Raw genomic sequence first — 19,628 nt, 5'->3', positions numbered from 1 at the left:
ATAATTTTGTATTGTGATGTAAACATGGCCCCAGCCTGAAATAGAGAAGTGGCTGAAAGAGGAAAAAGAAAGCTGGGAGGCAGGGATGGATCAGGAATGACAGAAGATTCTTTCCTAGGTGTATCGCCCTATAAAATGTGATGTGGATGAGAACCTGTGGCCAAATGGAGACCAAGTAGATTAGCATTACTATTGTATCTGTATACGTGGCTAGTGTGTAGCCTGTACAAATTCTTGTATTTTGGAATAAAAAAATAACATAAAGTATTAACAAATTCCAGTAACATATATTGCAGTGAATTATAAACAGAGGTGTCCTTGTTTTACACAAGAAAACATTGTATATATTGCTAGGATAGGCTACATGTTGTTTTTTAGGTAATTGTTTGGTGGGTGACAAAGTGTGTTTGTCGGCTGTCAACCTTTGCAAGTGTTCTGGAAAAATTAGTTGATTTGAGACCTAAATAAAGTGTTTTGGTAGTTGTTGTGCATTTTCAATGTGAAATGAATCTGCTTTGCCAAGCTGAAAGTTAGTTAGGAGAACTGTGTGAAGAGTTTTGCAAAAGTGACAAGTAGCCTAATAACGTTAGCCTATTGATAAATGTGTCCTAGAGTCTAAAAAAAAAAAAAACTGTAAGAGATTAACTAGGATTTTGAGCAAGAAACTGTATTTGCAGGTAATCCATGTGTTGTGCTATTTCTACGAATTGTTTTGAGAAATGCACTTACTGTTTTGCAAATGTCAAGGATGATTCGAAAAATGTAGCCTACCAAAGAGAATGAGAAAAATTGTAACAAGAACAGGACTGATGAGAAGAATGATGAAGCTATTGTATGTTACAAGAAACTGAACCCGGAAGAGGGCAGTAGTGCAACGCTCATGAACGCAAGCTGCCGTTAAACCAGAAGAAGAAGTAGTAGTAGTACGGGCTCCACCGGGCTCCACTGTCTCTGCGAACTCAAACTCCCACCGTGCCTCAGTGGCGCTTCCGGTAGCGTGTTCAATGATGATTGTTATGTGAATCAGGCAATTGGTGAATTGGGAAGATGGCGGCTGCGGCGGTAGAGTTTCAGAGAGCACAGTCGATGCTCAGTACGGATCGGAATGCGTCCATTGACATTTTACATGCTATTGGTAAGTGTCTCCTGTCCTGCTGGCCTTTGGACCTCTTGTGTGATTTTAGCTGAAGGAGCTGTGCTTTTGACAGACGGATAGTGTCCCTCACTGCGATTTGTAGAACAGCAGCTAAATATGTTAGCCGGTTTCATGCTGCTGACTCACTGTGACAGGCGTAAGAAAGCCTTTAGCTGAACAAATACACAGCGTTCTTAATAACTATTATCTTTACTGACGAACCGCTGCGCCCTTTTAAACTTTGTCCTCAAATGTAATTTTTTTAAAATTATTTGTAGCTTTTGTAGTGTTAGAAAAAAAAATGTTCAGTGACCTGCCATCCGTGGAAACAGTTAGCCAATCAGCTAGCTTCAGTTCTTAATTAACGCGGATCTCCCTGTAGAGGTGTATACGTTTGGAAAACACTGCTATTTTGTATTGTTGTTTAGTAAGTTACTGATATCGGTCTCCTAATTCGGGTGAATCATGTACAATTAGAGAAATTACTGACGTTTTCTACGGTAAATGACGGTTAAAGGAACCACCAGAACTTCCATGACAACTTAGCTTCACTACCAAGTGACAGTCTCTATAAGCTGCTAATGATCATTGACATTTAGGTATGAATTATCACAGTGTAAAGGCAGTTAATGTCAGGAAAAGTCTGAAATTAAATTTCAACTAATTCATGGGCGATTTAGCTAAGTCATTAACATGACTGACAGGTCCGTTGCATTCACGGTCAGTGGTCACACACCGTTTTCGGTTTGCTATAATGTGACGGCATCAGTTTGTTTGACATGAAGTTTGATATGTGTGCGTTTGTCACGGATAATTTGATGCCATGCCAAGCCATGTTTGATTATATGCTGCAGAATGTGATGATTTTTATTAAACCTCCTAAAATAATCTTCTTTAAAAAACAATTAATCCGAGCGGCATATTATAGCCCTCGAAAATAAAATAATTAATATTTGAAGAAAAAGTTAAATGCAAAGGTTAATAAAGCTGCTTTAACGATTGGATTGGATAAATCCTCTTTAAATGCCACACAACTTGAAGTCACTACATTTGTTTAATTTGTCTCTTTGTGTTAATAAAGGTTTACATTTTTCTTTGGCATTATCAACAGCTGTTAAAGCCCACCGGTCTAGCATTTAATCTAGTTGAGAATCATGATGACCAAGATAAAGTTGTCTATATTGTCACTAGAAAGTCTAAGTTACCTGAGTTTAATGGTTCTTTTGGGTTGGACATAATAATATTTAACAGCAAATGACTTCTGTCCACATTCACAGTCAAACGAGACATCCAAGACAATGACGAAGAGGCTGTGCGTGTTAAAGAACAGAGTATTTTGGAGCTGGGTGGACTGCTGGCCAAGACCGGACAAGCTGCTGGTATATTTTTTTAACTAATGGTTTGTCAGTATAAACTCATTAATGTCTCAGTCATCATCATTGTCTGATGGTTCTGAAGGCCACTTTTCTATCAGCTGTCATTTTCCTCAGGGTTAATAATTGTTGTCCATCCATATATTGTTCCTTTGCAGAATTGGGAGGGCTGCTGAAGTATGTCAGACCATTCTTGAACTCCATCAGCAAAGCAAAGGCGGCACGGTTGGTGCGCTCTCTGCTTGACATGTTCTTGGACATGGAGGCAGCTACTGGTCAGGAGGTGGAATTATGCTTGGAATGCATTGAATGGGCCAAATCAGAGAAAAGGACCTTTCTACGACAGGCCCTGGAGGTGAGCACCAAATTGATTGAATTAGAGACTTGCAAAGGCAAACATCACAATTACTGCTGCTCATATGTAGGGTTAGGTTTTTTTCCAGAATGTAAATATTTAAACTTTTGAACAGTAGCAAAACTTAACAGAATTGAGTCAGATATACAAACATATATATTTTTTTTTTGCTGCCTGCCTTACTAGCTATTTTTGTGGTTATCATCATTATTGATCTTATGCTGGGTCAATGATTTCTTATCAGTGTTACTTCAATCCTTTAGGCTCGTCTGGTCTCTCTATATTTTGACACCAAACGTTACCAAGAGGCTCTGCAGCTTGGTGAGTCCTTGACACGATCATCCTTTGTATGTGACATTGCCATTCATGTTCTTAAGCCTGGGGGATGTATTTGCGGTCTATAACAGCTGTCCTTTTCTTGTTAATCAGGCTCACAGCTCCTGCAAGAGCTGAAGAAGATGGATGATAAAGCTCTGCTGGTGGAGCTTCAGCTACTGGAGAGCAAGACGTATCATGCATTAAGCAACTTGCCCAAGGCCAGAGCAGCTCTGACCTCTGCCAGGACCACAGCAAATGCCATCTACTGCCCCCCAAAGCTGCAAGCTGCTCTAGATATGCAGTCGGGTACATTTCCTTCTACAAAGACCTTCAGTATCATACCAAATCCTAACCAGATATGACACCTAATTTGTCTGTACACACTGAAAGCAAAATTGTTGTCCAACATGTTATGATTACAGCCATTCAGAATGTATTTGTTTGTACTGTAACATGACTGCCCATGGTGAGATATTCACATGCCTTGATAGAAAGAGTTTGTGTGTCCTCAGTCTCAAAAGTATTAACAGACTTCATCCTGCATCAAAGGGTTAGTTCACCCAAAAATGAAATTGATGTCATTAATGACTCACCCTAATGTCGTTCCACACCCGTAAGACTTCGGTAATTAAGATATGTTATATTTAGTCCGACAGCGTATGGATGTGTATGCACACTATACTGTCCGTGTCCAGAAAGGGAATAAAACCATCCTCATAGTAGTCCATATGCGACATCAGTTGGTTAAAGTTTCCAATGGTTGGGAATCAGCGTATTAAAGGACAACTCCGGTGAGAAATGAACCTAGGGGTAATTAACAGATGGTTACCGAGTAGATCGTTCGCTGGGATGCGTTTTCTTGAAAATCGAATGTGAAGAGTTTTATCTCTAAAAACTGATTAGCTTATAATGCTTGTCTATGGGGCACAGGGTAGACACAGGGTGGTAAAATTAAATCGCTAGTTAATACAACTAACAAGGCTCAAAATAGCCTCACATTAACACAGTAGCATAATGAGGGTCCCTACATGCAAACCGAAACATTGTAAGAGTACAAACAGTTTAATAAGAAGATACGTTGTAAACATAGTGCCTTATGCGTTCACGCCTTATGCGTTCACGTGGACATGGACAGTATAGTGTGCATACACTTGCATACGCTCTCAGACTAAATATAAAATATCTTGCACTGTTTTCCGAAAATGGGTGAAGGTCTTATGGGTGTAGAACCGAACGACATTATGGTGAGTCATTAATGACATCAATGAAATTTTTGGGTGAACTAGCCCTTTAATGGCACTGATCCATTATTCTGTAAATGCTTACTGAATAATGATATACATTTTATATCCTAAACAAATGGAGGAAAAGCTGATAATGAGTGCTATCATGATTTACCAGATGATTTGTTACTGAAGTAGTTTTGGAACTAGTATTGGAGATATCAGTTATTGTGCTGAGAGCATTACATCCTTTTTTTCCCTTGCAGGCATTATTCATGCTGCTGAGGAGAAGGACTGGAAAACGGCATATTCATACTTTTATGAGGCTTTTGAAGGCTATGATTCTATTGACAGTCCCCGTGCCATCACTGCACTCAAGTACATGCTCCTCTGCAAGATCATGCTGAACTTGTGAGTCCTGGCTTTTTCTACTGTTTCTAACTTTTTTTTATCTCTGCATTAAACATAGATACTGAATATGCTAAAAAAAATATTGTATGTCTCTATCTTTGTAGGCCAGAGGACGTGCAGGCCCTGATCAGTGGAAAACTTGCCCTCAGATATGCTGGCAGACAGGTAGATGTCTTGTTTATTCAATCTCATGGTGTAGTTTTTTTTTAATGACCTCTGACTAAGAATATAGTCAGCAGCTAAGATCACATCATGATACATAATTCTTTGTGCTACATTGTTTTGCATTGTTTTGCATCTGGGTTATTTCTATAACATGTAGTGTTAATTTTAAAAAATATTATGTTAGTTAAAAGTGTGGCAAAATGATTTTTATACTAGTTTGAGGTCAAAATATGATATATTTTTTTCTTTACCATTAACAGATCAGTCACTTTGCCCATAACTTTTTGCCTAAATTAAATTTAAATTTAAATGCTACTTTGAGTTAAAGGTTTAGTTCACCCATAAATGAAAATTATCTTATTAATTACTTACCCTCATATCGTTCGACACCCGTAATACCTTCGTTCATCTTCAGAACACAAACAAAGATGTTTTTGTTGAATCCGATGGCTCAGAAAGGCCTTCATTGACACAATGTCATTTCCTCTTCAAGACCCATAAAGGCACTAAAGACGTCGTTACAAAGTCCATCTCACTACAGTGGTTCTGCAATCATTTTATGAAGCAACGAGAATAGTTTTTATGCGCAAAAAAAACGAACGGTTTATGTAGTGAAGGGGCCGATTTCAAAACAAAGTTTCTAACCGTTATGAATCAGTGTATTGATTCATGATTCGGATCGCGTGTCAAACTGCTGAAATCACGCTCCGAATAATGAATCGATACACTGATTCATAACTGTTCATCACTATACAAGTTATTTAGTTGTTTTTTTTGCACACAAACTATTCTGGTCCCTTCATAAAATGATTGTAGAGCCACTGTAGTGAGATGGACTTTGTACCGACATCTTTAGTGCCTTTTCTGGGTCTTGAGAGAGGAAATGACATTGGTGTCAATGAAGGCCTTCCTGAGCCATCGGATTCAACAAAAACATCTTAATTTGTGTTCCGAAAACGAACGGAGGTCTTACGGGTGTCGAACGACATGAGGGTAAGAAATTATTGTCAGAAATTTCATTTTTAGGTGGACTAACCCTTTAAATTGTAGTGAAAAACTTCATTTTATTTACTGAGCACATTTAAAAACGGCCACTGCTGAATAAATTGAAAACGGAGCCAACAGAAAACAGTCTAAAACAGAACAATCATTATAAGCTAAAAGCAAATAAATTTGTTTTACGATAAGACATGAACTTGGACAGAGAAGAAGTCGATCTGATATAAAGTGTTTTAGTTTAAGCTCCACTTTATTTAATCAAAAGTGACATTAAAGACATTTGTATTGTTACAAAATATTTATTTTTCAAATAAATGCTGTTTTATGAACTGTTTTTAACATCAAAAATAATCAGAAATGTTTCTTGAGCACCAAATTGTCATTCTTAGCGATCATGTGACACTGAAGACTGGAGTAATGATGCTGAAAATTCAGCTTTGACTTCACAGAAATAATTCACATTTTAAAATAGAAAAGTTATTTATAATTGTAATAACATTTCACAATATTTCCACTTTACTGTATTTATCAAATAAACGAACATAAGAGACTTACAGTACCAACCCCAAACATTTAAACAGTGCGTACAGCATTTGAAATTGTGGATTAAATCTCATACTGTGGTGAAACATGATTCTGAGAGAGCCTGATTATTCACCTGGTACTTAAACTGACATTAAAATACCATCCCAGATTGCAGCACACATTTCATAGTATTCAGCCACTTTCATTTTTATATAACCGTATAATGCAATCTGCCACAACAACTGACCCTGTGTGCTGCTTAACAAAATTACTTGTTCTGTTGTGTCTGTCGTTGGAGGATTGTGTGGATTCACTTTTCTTGTTTCTTTCTTTTAGACAGATGCACTTAAATGTGTGGCCCAAGCCAGCAAGAACAGGTCACTTGCAGACTTTGAGAAGGTGGGTCAAGTGACTTGGCTTAAAATGTTACTTCTACTACCACCAGCCCTTAACCCATTATTAAAATGATGCAAGTTGTATTGTAAGGATTGTCAAAATTTTCAATAAAATAATAAACACATTCAATGACAATGTTGAACCTCAATTGGATAGACCTACAACCAATCAGAGTAATGAAGTGACGCATAACGTTAGTTGTCAAATATCAACAGAACTCAACTGCACTGTGTTGCCACGTCTACGGTTTTCCAGAGGGTTGTTTTCCATAGACCCAGGAATGCAAATTTTAGCAGGCAACCTTGCCAAACAACACATATTTTACCACCCAAACACCTTTTTTTTCTGGAGAACATCTGTTTATCATCTGTCCATTGTTGTCTAAAGCCCACCCTGACCATTTTTATGTTGTTTCTGTTTGGGCATAATAACTCTCCTATGGATCAAGTCCAGACTGAACTGCCTGAGCTCAAATGCTGTGGGCGGGGCTGAGTTCGGCTGGCATCCAGGCTACATTTCGGCCTGAACAATTGGCAGCTTCACTCTAAAGAGCAAAAAATTAAACGCATAGGCTCCGCATGTATTTATGCAGTAGCACAATCGCATCCACGATCTCATTCCTGTTCAAGCATCGCCAATATCGGATCACGTGCCCGTGACATTTTCCTCTCCTGGAGGAGTGTTAAGTGTTCCGGTAACTGTAACTGCTATCCATATCCTCTCTAAATGACATGCATTGCAAGCATTTGGTGGCACTGTAGCACTTATTCTGATAGATTGCAAGGGTTAGTAAATCTACCAGAATGACAATCTATGGAAGTGAGTCACCCTAACCTATAGGATAATGTTTAAGCAGTGTTAGTCATATGCTAATTCTAATGCACGTTTTCCATGTGCTCTTCCTCCTCTCCTCTCCCAACTCCCCTTTCTCACATGATCCCGGTTGTAACTCTGGATTGACCACAATAACGCAGGTGAGTGTGTGTATATATAACACATCCAAATAAACTGAATACTACTTGGATGTTAGATAATAACAATTTACACAAACTCTTTTACAGAAATATTAAAATAAACAGTCAAAAAGACAGTCTAAGTCTCAATTTTAATTATACTCATAATTATCCCAGGGTTACATCCTCAGTCCACCAGTACAGTTTTTACCTTTAATGTCCTTCTCTTTGTTCTGCATTCAGGCTTTAACAGAATACAAAGCTGAGCTGCGGGATGACCCAATCATCAGCACCCACCTGGCCAAACTCTATGACAATCTGCTGGAACAAAACCTCATAAGGGTCATCGAGCCCTTCTCCAGAGTGCAGGTAATGCCCTGCTATAGTCTCAGTGAGCACTGATGTATGGTTAAAACTGTTAAGTTGTTCGCTTACATATTTCTCCTATGCCAACAGATTGAACACATTTCTGAGCTAATAAAGCTCTCCAAGGTAAGGCCTTTTTACTTTCTTAATTTGCAAATAACACTTCTAAACCTCATATATGTATATAGATTTAAATGGCAAAAAAAGTGTGAATCATTGTTGCTTTTAATGCCATGCATGTCAGTTATGTGTGATTTTTTGTTTTTTTTGTTTGAAGTATCAGTTCTCAGATTTTAACAAGGCTCTTCCATTATCTCATCAGGGGGATGTTGAAAGGAAACTATCACAGATGATTTTAGACCAGAGATTCCACGGTATGATGCCATCATCTTTGTCTTTTACTTGATACGTTTTCTGTGAAAATTCGGGCTGGGTAGCCGTGCATTTATAGATTTCATTACAATTTAATTTGAGTGGAGGGGTTTTCCAGTTAGAAATGTCTATTTTGCTTACAACTGAAAGAGATTCTATCTATTAAATCTGTAAATTATTAACAGAATTAAATTACTAATTCTGTAAATTATCTGAGTTAATTCATTTAATTTTAGAAACCAATTGCCTTACATCGTTTAAATTATAAATATTGTTTTATTTGAGTATTTTATTTGAGTCTGCTAAACGGGATATTTCTTAACATAAAATGAAGCTGCTTGAATACCTTGTACAGCTTGAAGTTTACAGAATTATGTAAAACCATTCAAATAAGAAATATCAAATAAACTAAAATATCTTGCAGTAACACTTAAGTCTATTAAGTTCAATGATCCATTTAGTAAATTTGACTCTTAGGTTTTACTGTGTCTCATTAAATTGGTAATTCATCAAACTTTTCATTAAAAAAGCTGCCTCTAAAAAGTCATTCATTGCAGGAATTGTGCTTCACTGGTCAGTCTCTGACCACTCTCTGATCTATTTGATGTATATTTGTACTACGTCTTAGACAAACATACATATTTTATGTGTATAAATCAGTTATGAAATATTTTCAGTAATGTATGATGCTTATCAAAAACTCCTTTTTTTTTTCTTTTTTTTTCTCACCGCATATAGGAATCCTTGACCAAGGGGAAGGTGTCTTGATTGTATTTGACGAACCTCCAGTAGACAAAACATATGAAGCTGCCCTTGAAACAGTTCAGAACATGAGCAAAGTAGTGGACTCGCTCTACAACAAAGCCAAGAAATTGACATAGGCAAGTCCGTGTTGTGTTGTGCATAAAAAGACTGTCACACAGCGTTACATTGAAAAAATACTTGTCTCGGCTGATCTCAGTTTTGTCTTTTGTGCAGGTTGAGCACTGGACCCTGCAGCTGAGAACATGGCCAGTGTGGGGGACTCTGGGGGAAGGGGAGGGAGATGTGATAAAGATACCAAGTCAAAAAAACGGTCTAACACCCCAAAAAAACAGACTGACTTCTGCTGTTGTCCTCTCTGGCTTTCACTTGGACATTTTTTACCACCTTCCAGACAAGGACAAACTACTTCTATTACTATGGGATCACGTTTTTTTATTTTTATTTTCACTTAATTTTTTGCTGGTAATGCATTTATTTGTATCTTGGCTGTGCCTAATGGGCCATCAGGGAATCTCCAAAAAAAATAAAAATTCTCCTGCATTCTAACTTTATTTGAAATGTATATACATAGATCTCTCGTAGAGCAAAGCTGATATGAGAATGATTCATTTTCCTTGCCAATCCGGGACCATTGTGTTGTGCTGTCGACAAGATTCCCTACATTACTGATCGAACGGTTTTAACCCTAACCCCGGTCTCCTAAGGAAGCCCCTGGCTTCGCTTCAGGCCTACCTCTTGTACAGACAGCATACTTGGACTTTTTATGTTAAGCGGAAAAATTCCGATAAGATGCTGTCAACAGGACAGGGTCATAAGATGTTGTCTTTCCCTGGCCTGTGCATTCCTGCCCTTCCTCCCCCTCCTTTGTACATATCGTTGCCAAGCGCCTCTGTCTGGCCTGTCATGCTGTTGCCCTTTTTTTATAACGCTAAAAAACATAATAAAGTCACCAAGAGAACATGACTATGAGTGCTTCTGTACCAGATCCTAGGATACGGAGAACATCAGTTTAGCATGTTTTGAAGATTTTGCTTAATTTAAATGAGTCATGATTTAATTATTTAAAATAATGTCTGCTCTATTTAAGTTGTTTTACTTTTTCATTTAATTGCTAAATATACAGATGACTAAGATATCTGTTGCTGCATTATTATAGAGCTTTGTAATACCCTTTCACAAATAGCTCAACACTTCCAATAGTTTTAGTTTTAAGTTTGGGATTAATATTTTATAAAACGCCAGTGGCCGGTTGCATAACCTGCTTAGATTAGTTTTAAAAAAGATAACTTATTAGTTATCTAATAAGAACATGGCCAGTGTGGGGGACGGGGAGGGAGATGTGATCAAGATACCAAGATAAGTCATCTAATTTTTTATTTATTTAATGCTGGTCCTAACTTTTAAAGTCTAATCTAATTTGAATTGGAAAAGTAAGATTGCTCCTTGGTTCACAGCTAGTTGGTCTAACTAGTCCATAAGGACTAAGACACATTTAGAGAGTATGATTTAACATAGTGGCTAAGTGTATGCAACTTGCCCCAGTGGGAAAAATATGAATTACTTTATATTTAATTTGGTTTCTAGACTCAAACTGAACTAGGAGTATGAAAGTGCACAAAGGCACCTTTCTGACAACAGTAGCAAATGCACTAAATGTGCAAAATATGAGTTAGAATGTTTATAGGACTTATTGCTTTATTGTGACATTTTAAAGCACGCAGTATGCGACTATGGGATGACGTAAAGAACCACTTGCTCGTTCTGTTCGAACTGTTCAAACGAATCGATTCAGAGAAATGAGTCAGAATTCCTATGGCAAGAAACATGCGCATGCGCAGCTCTCGCCTGTGTCGCTGTCCGCTGCTGTAGTGCTGCTCTAGTACTGCGTGTGAAGCTCTCCCGAGCAGCATCATCAACGCAAACATGGCGACCCGGGTAAGATATGCTTCTATTTAAATTATTCAATGAATAAGCTTGTTTTTACTAGGAATTATCATATTAATTGAAATTTAACACACTAGTTCAACACAATCGCTCTCGAGAAGAGCTTTAGCGTCTCTTTTTCAAAAAACAAAACAAAACAAAAATATCCAGTTTGATGCCAATCACTGACATCGTAGCTCAATGTAACCTGCTTACATACACAGTAGCAGGTGCATTTCTGACCACGAATGCAAATCTGCAGCGACATTACTGGTGTGTGTTTGGTGTAGCCTACCTTTATTCATAGCATGCTAATACGCAACTACGGGTCAGGAATAATGTTATACGGGAAGCTTAGCACAAAAATAATTATAAACTCAGATGAGTAACTTACTCGAATCTCGGCGCTGGCACGAGACTATTCATTTTTCCAGTATTTGCATGCGTCGAGAAATAGAGGATATTGGTTGTTTCTAGCAAAAGATTAAAATACAACCGAAACGGCTGCTCTATGCTATAGCCCATCGATACAGTACAAGATGAACCAGCAGGCGGTTGTTTCATTATTAATTATTTAATAACGTTGGTATTGTACGTTTGCAGTAGAATGTAACGTTACTGTACTGCAGTTAAACGGTGTCATGAATGAAATGACACGAATGTGATCGTTCAGTGGATTTAACCTTGACATGGCTCGCGTAATGCTCACATAAGCTCATCACACCAGTGCCTCTGCTTTGAGAGCTCGCTATGTATAACCTTGAGCAAGCCTACCATTTCCCCTTACGAAATGATGCATTCGCTTCAAAATGTCCACAGAAACACGTTGCTCCCTCAATTCGTATATTGAGTGTGCAAAGCTCTCTCTCTCTCTCTCTCTCTCTCTCTCTCTCTCTCTCTCTCTCTCTCTCTCTCTCTCTCTCTCTCTCTCTCTCTCTCTCTCTCTCTCTCTCTCTCTCTCTCTCCATGCTGCAGATGCATCGGCAACAGTGCTTTGCTTGTCATTGTGAATAATGCTTTTAAAATGCCATCATTTTTGCAGTCTATTTGAGTAAACTGAGACTTCTCATAGAATTAAAAAAAAAAAAAGTAATATTTGTGTGAACACTCTTTATAGACGTAATGATTTTATATTGTACTATCTGTATATTTTATCCCCTCACACTAATCCTACCTCTAAATCACACAAAACTTCATGCAATTTTACATTTTCAAAAAAAAAACACAAAAAAACACCACCATTCTGTGGGATTTATACGCTTGTTTCCCTCATGGGGACCTCAATTTATGTCCCCACAGTGACATGAGTCACAAAAACATGAACACACACAAAAAACACATTATATATATGGCTGTCACGGTTCTTATTGGTTTTAGTGTGAGAAAGGTTAGAGAGGAGATTCAATTGAAAAAGCAGGTGAAAGCTATTCGGAAATTTGTGAATGCCCTTCACACACCCACTATCAGCTGTGGGAAAAGCTGAACAAAGATGAGTCAGACTGTGTCAATTGTTTATTAAGCCCATCATGTTCCCTGTTGTGATTCTACTCAAGGCAGAGTAAATCAAGATGAGAATGAGAAGAACACAAACTGGAAAATAACAACTGTTATTCTCATTTTTTTAGCTGAGATATGACTTTTGATTATGATGAGACATTTTTTGTATGCTGCAATGATCAAACCAGACCAAGCCTTATACAAAACGCTGTGTGGGCATTCATCACACACAGAGTTCAGATCTCAGTGTTAAATTACTTAATACTTTAACTGCCTTCTCAATGAGTATGTGAATGCAGTCTGGTTGTGTCTGTCATAATGCTTTTTAGATATATGTGAGATTCTATATGTGGTTTCTGCTCAATATCTGTTGTGATGAGTAAAAGGAAGAATATAAGATATGTGTGAGTGTCTCATGTGTAGGTCGCATTTCCCCATAATTCCATTTTCCCTCCTTTAATTGAACACTTCTTGCTTCTGTTTGAACCACTAATATGCATGTCCTCTATTGAATAAAAAATGACTGTAAGATAAATCTTTTTGTATTATTGTATAGACTTCTGTGTGCAGCAAAAAGTGGCATAAGCACTGAAATAACAGCCGAGCTCTAAAGTATATTAAAATCTAATTAATAATTTACATTGTTGAGAAATCCGCTCCATCAATCATAGCTCTAATCAAAGGCCATGCATGACAAAATGTTTTATCGTTGTGCATGACACAAAAAATTATAATTCAAACAGCATTGTGGCATTGATTTACATTAAAGCAGACCACGATAGCTTTTTACTTCACTAATTCACATTTTGAAATCTTCATCATGCAATTATTTCTCATCAAGCAGCTAAATGCATGCCACTTGAGCCACGAAACAATGTGGCTCTTGATCAGAAGAGATTAAAAGTTCTCTTTCTGTCCAGGAAGTCATAAATATCCTTCTGGGATAATAAAAAGCAAATGAGAGAGAGAGAGAGAGAGAAAGAAAAAATAGATTCTCAAAATTGCAAGGCATGATATAGCATGATATAAAATATACGAGCTCATTTAATGCTGTTTTTATTCACTTTTCTTAATTTTTTTAATGCATTTTCTTTATTTTTCTATTTTTCTAAGAATGACTTTCAGTTAGCCTTCTGCGATCAACCAATCAGGAAGCTTGATGATCTGCATCATTTGACAGGGAGTGTTTTAAGCAGAGGTTTTCTTTGTGATAGTTGTCCTAATTTTCATGCTTTGCACACTATATGATATAAGGATCATCCTCCATTAAGTGTGATACATCAAGGGCACAATCCATAAACTGAAAGTAATACAAGCTGCCCCTGCGTCCCAGTGTAATCCAGTAGTCTAGCCATATGTGAAGGCCAGAAACCTCTGTTTTGGTTGAAACTTTGTTTGTCTGTTGATCTTAACTCTGTAATGTGTGCCACTTATGAAATTGGCACATACACTAATAATGCTCATTCATACCCTTAGGTTAGATAAAGTCATTAGCTGGTTACATGGGCTGTTGGATTCAAACCTGTGACAGGACGTCCTCTGTGCAGTCAGGAGCTTTTTCCCCAACAGCATCGATCAGGCTTCTCCTCGTTTTTCATTGAATATCTCTCCAGAGGCCCAACCTCATTAAACATGGAGAGTAGGGCTGCTTGAAATAGATTTTTACTCTGTACACTGACAAATAAAATGGCAAGCAGCATTTTATTTTGTTTATTTAGCGATGAATCATACTGCAGCGTCGTTGTTTAAATCTTGTTGAGATTTCAGGCGCAGACAATAGTTCTTTTTGTAATGAATCCACTGAAGGCGAGTTGAACTGAACCCATGCCCAGATTTGTTTTACAAAACTTGATCAAAACAAAAGACTTGACTTGAACCATGACATACTTGAACAAATATGACACCAGACAATAGGAACATCATGAGAGCTATACACAAATAATTCCCTGAAAGCAATAAACAATGAACCAAGGACAGAACAGAACAGAGAACCACATGACTAGAACATCCAATCAAAACATAACACATCAAGCACAGGGAGCACATGAAATGAACAGGAAACATGACTAGGAGAAATTTAAAGGTGTCATAAACTGAATTTTTTATTGTTTTATACTGTTGTCTGAGGTCAACTAATGATGTTGGTGTGGTTTTTACATTCAAAAACATCATAACTAATAAGTTAATAACGCTATTTTCTACACTGGTTTTGAGGCTGTCTCCTGGACGCTGGGTTTTGGTGGGCGTGCCGCACTGGAGACGGAAGTAAACGACCACGACTATAGGATTGGAAAAGATTTGCATATTTAATGAGCTTCAGCTCCCCTGTCAGTTCACATTAGGGAGGGATTGTTTTGAAAGTGGCAACCGGAATGATTCTCTCGATCACAGGGCTCATAAATGTCGTTATCACAAAAAAATGATTTATTTCTCATCCACCTGCAATTGAATAAAATATTAATTGTATTACTTGGCCTGTCCGATCGGTGGATATAAGCGTGAACCACACACACACACACACACACACACACACACACACACACACACACACACACACACACACACACACACACACACACACACACACACACACACACACACACACACACACACACACACACACACACACACACACACACACACAGAGAGAGAGAGAGAGAGAGAGAGAGAGAGAGAGAGATCAAGAAAGGAATATTATTTCACTTGTTGAAATTCACCGGCCATAAGTTCATAAGAACAGCAATTATTAGTCATGTTTTAACAAATTAAAGGGGTGATGAATTGAGAAATCAGCTTTCCCTTGAGCCTTTGATATATATATATAAGGTCATGGTAATATAAGAATATCCTGAAAAAGAATGAAAACTTCATTGTTAGTAAAAGAAAAGCTTTTATAGACACCAGGTCCAGAAAACGAGGCTCTCAAATCAATGACGTATTAGAAGGGTGAAACAACGCCTCTGTGTACGCTGCTTCTGTATCTGTAGCCCCGCCCACCGACACGTGCAGCTAAACTGATCACGTTACTGAGGATTGAGAATAGCAAGATAATCTCCTAAACTCACACAATCCTAAACTTGCTTGTTCAGACTTAGATTTACACACCCTCCAGAAGCTTGCCTTCTGCAAGTGAATGACACCTTGTGGTGCCATCCCAAAGAGCCATGAAAACTCTCTCACAGACCTTTTTTTTGGCCCTTTCCCACCTGGTGGAATGACCTGCCAATCTCAATTCGAGCAGCCGAGTCTGTAGCCATTTCCAAAAAACATCTTGAGACACATCTTTTCCAACTGCACCTGACCAATAAAGACTAGCACTTAACTATTGAATTCAATTTTCGTTTTTTTTTTGGTTATAAAAAAAAAAGTGTACTATGCTCGATTTACCTGAGACTTCTTACAGCACTTGCATGCTGTTGGCCATGTTTTTGCTCTCTTCTTTTGTAAGTCGTTTTAGATAAAAGCGTCTGCTAAATGATTGAATATAAATGTAAGTCTCAGGTCAAGCTGGATTTGCAGACATTGAGATTAAAACACAACGCTGTTTCTTCTATATTGGATCCGACAGGAATGGTGCAACACACTTTTTTTTATGTGATAGTATTGCATTGTTACAGATTGTATTGATTATGTTTACGTGACGTGTCTAACAGAGCATACCAGCACACTGGTATGAAAATCTCTTATTTATTCATTGCGTTTTGGGATCAGAACCATAGACAGTAAAAGAAATGGACAGAGCGATCCCATAGATGCCAACGGCGGAAAATGAGGTCAATTAGAGGCACTCACTTCCTGATGGCTGAGCGAACTGCGCAGGCTCAGACTGGCACCCGTTTTTACACATACTCCGTCTGCAGTGCGTGTGCGGTGCGTATCTTTTTCAGTACCCATGTTAACGGACGACAGCTTTCACACTGCATGCAGATGCTGTCCATCAGTCCTTTCCAGGTGCATTGCGTCTGCAGCAGTGCACGGATCGTTTTCGTACCGAGTCTATTTTTTGCTGCGCTGCGTTGCTGCATTAAAGTGATAGAACATTGTTCGCATTAAAATAAACATGTACTGACGCGAAAATCTAGTAATTTCACCACAGATGCATATCATTTAAAATATACTCTTGTTTCAAAGTCAACACATGGCTTTTTTTCTCTCAAGTAAAGCAACAAAACGACACCTTACCTGGCATTTAGGTAAAAAAAATGTGCCATAATGGAGAGCACTCGTACTTTCTTGGAGGTGAATAGCAAAGTTCTTTTTGACCTGCAGGATTTCTTTTAAAAGGGTGTAAAAACAAAAGAAAAGACGAGAGTCAGCTGTTTTTGAATAGACAATTGTAAGTTTCTAATTTAAAACGTTTGTGATTTAAGGCTATAACCTATGTTTAAATGTTTTGCCACTTGTGTGAGCTAAATCTAAAGTATATAAATATGAATAAATTAATTTAATAAAATGTAGCCTACGTAACCTGACTTCTATAAAGAGTAAACAAAGAGAATTGGAATTCTGACGAGGCATGTTCAGTAAAAACTTTTGGATTTTAAATAAAAAATAATGAATAAATGCTGTGTTTGTGGTATGCAACAGCGGATCAGTTGCGGACTGCAAACGCAGCATATGTGAAAGGACTACAGGGTGTGGGGCTCCTGCAACGCATACTCAACGCAACGCAACGCAACGCAACACGCAACACGCACCGCACATGCACTGTAGACAGAGAATGTGTGAAACGGGCGTGAGCTTGACGACGTAGATGTAACGTAAGCAACCTGTCTGACAGCTGTAGGTCTTCTAGTAGTTGTGGAAAGTGAAATCTGAATCACGTTGTTTAAATGTTTTGTCCTGTTGCTTTTGGCTCACTATGGGCTTCTCCCCATTCTTCCTCCTTGACTTTATCGAACTTTATGTCTCCACGTCCCCCCGACTGTCTCATAGACAGTAAAAGATTGCCTGCGAGCGTCTCCTCAGGTCTATACGGTAATTTCTCAACTGTGCGACAGAGTCGCGTTGGTTATGACGCAATCGTTAGCCTATTTTTACAAAAACAGCTTCTGCGGGGCGATAGTGTAAAATACAAGGTAATGGAGCCTTTTATGCATTGTCGTGTTTCTTTATAAATAAACAATGGACAAATGGAGTCTTTAAACGCCTCAGATGTAAAGTTATTCACTGTCAAAGTGACTCAAAAATGAATGGGAGTCAATGGGATGCTAACAGCAGGTGATGGCTTGGTTAGCAATGGCCGCCCCTATGGGTGGAACGCTTTCCGAGCGCTAGATTACCCCCTTGATCAGAACAGATCAGATTGGACATGTAAATGTTATGGGCAAGGGGGCTCGCAAAACCCAACGTCCCTGGGCTTTTTGTTTTCCAGACCAAAACGTAACCAGGTTGCCAGGCCGGTGAATCTTAAATAGCAGAAATGAAATAATGTTAATTTCTTGATCTGAGTTGTTCATTTTCATAGCCCGACAAGCCAGACCCACATCAAGATGTTTGGTCTGGAAACTCACCATTGACAGGGCTCAGTCCGAGGGGGCGGATAAACGGTTGTCTTTCAAACTCCCTCTGCACGCGATAGGATAGCGCTACACCAACCAGAGCAACGAAAGTGAAACAGAGCTCGCTGACAGATTAAACATTCACCGTATCCGGTCGGCTAAACTCCGAACACATCTTCCCTTTTTAAGAATGACTTCAGTGCCGTTCTTTGTTGTTTTCTCAGAGAAAAGCTTAACTCCAAGTCTTCCAGCATCGCAGTCAAAGCTGATTCGAAAGACCGCCGCCATTCACCAGTTTCTGTGTTTACTAGAAGCACGCAAACGCAACTCGGCCGTCGTCATTATGGCCCCGCCCACCGACTGTATACACCACGTGATTGGCCCGTCCAGAATGTGAGGAATACAGCTCAGAAGGGTATTGAGAGTTCCTAGACAACACTTTTTACAGTTTAAATTTGCTGCCGCTAGGGTGCGTCTAGATTTCTAGGCTAGAATTTTTCACTCTCTTGACTTGATATTAGAAGAGTGCGCACCCGCTTATGTGTGTGGTTCGCGCTTATATCCACCAATCAGGCAGGCCAAGTAATAAAATAAAATAAAAAATGCGAGTTGATGAATGGTAAATCATTGTTTTTGTTTGATAAATACGTTTTGAGAGCCCTGTGATCGAGATAATTATTCCGGTTGCCGCCTCCAAAACAATCCCTCCCTCATGTCAATTGACAGCGGAATTGAAGCTCATTAAATATGCAAATCTTATCCAATCCTAGCCGTGGGCGTTTACCCATCAAAACCCAGCGTTCAGAAGACAGACTCAAAACCAGTGTAGAAAATAGCCTATTACTTATAAGTTATGATGTTTTTTAATTGTAAAAACCCTTGTCACGAATGTCATTAGTTGACCTCAGACAACAGTTTAAAAAATCCAGTTCATGGCACCTTTTAAGCATAGGTTATAGCCAAATGATTTTTTATCATGCGCTCATACACCCCTATATACTGCAAATATATATTATTATTTATTATTATTTTTTTTAATATATTTTTGCTTTTTGTTTAGTCACATTTGATATTCTTCAGCATGTGCATTTAAGCCATATTAATCAAATGTTTCACCTTTAAAATGAGTGGAAAATGTACTTATACATTTCCCTACCATAGCAGGGTTTGGTTTGCCTTTGCTGCTCCTTCAACCACACTTGCAGTTGGTCCTGATTCTGCTCTGCATGCTGCCTCATGCTGCACACTCTATATTGTTTCTCCACCACATGCAGTCTTCGGCTCAATGTGGTGCTGGCTGTCTCAACTGTTTGTCTTATGTCCTTTTGCCCTCCCTCTTGCTTGCGTGCAT

At 38.4% G+C, this 19,628-nt stretch overlaps 2 protein-coding genes across 4 annotated transcripts in view; both read left to right on the top strand.

Moving 5' to 3' along the window:
• Nucleotides 1-971: 971 nt before the first annotated feature.
• Nucleotides 972-10,319, top strand: psmd11a (proteasome 26S subunit, non-ATPase 11a). Its single transcript, XM_067418048.1, has 13 exons — nt 972-1,135; nt 2,413-2,514; nt 2,667-2,863; nt 3,127-3,184; nt 3,293-3,487; nt 4,671-4,815; nt 4,920-4,980; nt 6,841-6,903; nt 8,097-8,222; nt 8,310-8,345; nt 8,542-8,593; nt 9,330-9,472; nt 9,570-10,319. The coding sequence occupies exons 1-12, from the start codon at nt 1,048-1,050 to the stop codon at nt 9,470-9,472; spliced, it is 1,266 nt and encodes a 421-aa protein (XP_067274149.1). The 5' UTR covers nt 972-1,047; the 3' UTR covers nt 9,570-10,319.
• Nucleotides 10,320-11,166: 847 nt separating this feature from the next.
• The window catches only part of nsfa (N-ethylmaleimide-sensitive factor a), a 33,042-nt gene continuing 24,580 nt past the window's right edge, over nt 11,167-19,628 (top strand). For all 3 annotated transcript variants that reach the window (XM_067418026.1, XM_067418016.1, XM_067418035.1), the window contains exon 1: nt 11,167-11,291. In XM_067418026.1, coding sequence (XP_067274127.1) covers nt 11,280-11,291 — 12 coding nt within the window. In that variant the 5' untranslated portion in view covers nt 11,167-11,279. The remainder of the gene's footprint in view (nt 11,292-19,628) is intronic.

Source organism: Pseudorasbora parva, chromosome 2, assembly GCF_024679245.1.
Source record: "Pseudorasbora parva isolate DD20220531a chromosome 2, ASM2467924v1, whole genome shotgun sequence".
Classification (NCBI taxonomy): Eukaryota; Metazoa; Chordata; class Actinopteri; order Cypriniformes; family Gobionidae; genus Pseudorasbora; species Pseudorasbora parva.
This window is presented reverse-complemented; position numbering and strand designations above follow the sequence as displayed.

What these genes read in the sequence shown, in the direction of transcription:
- psmd11a (XM_067418048.1), top strand. Translation starts at nt 1,048, where the DNA reads ATGGCGGCTGCGGCGGTAGAGTTTCAGAGAGCACAGTCGATGCTCAGT. An exon ending in CAAGACCGGACAAGCTGCTG is followed by an intron (nt 2,515 to 2,666) that starts GTATATTTTTTT and finishes GTTCCTTTGCAG; the next exon opens with AATTGGGAGGGCTGCTGAAG. An exon ending in CACTTGCAGACTTTGAGAAG is followed by an intron (nt 6,904 to 8,096) that starts GTGGGTCAAGTG and finishes TTCTGCATTCAG; the next exon opens with GCTTTAACAGAATACAAAGC.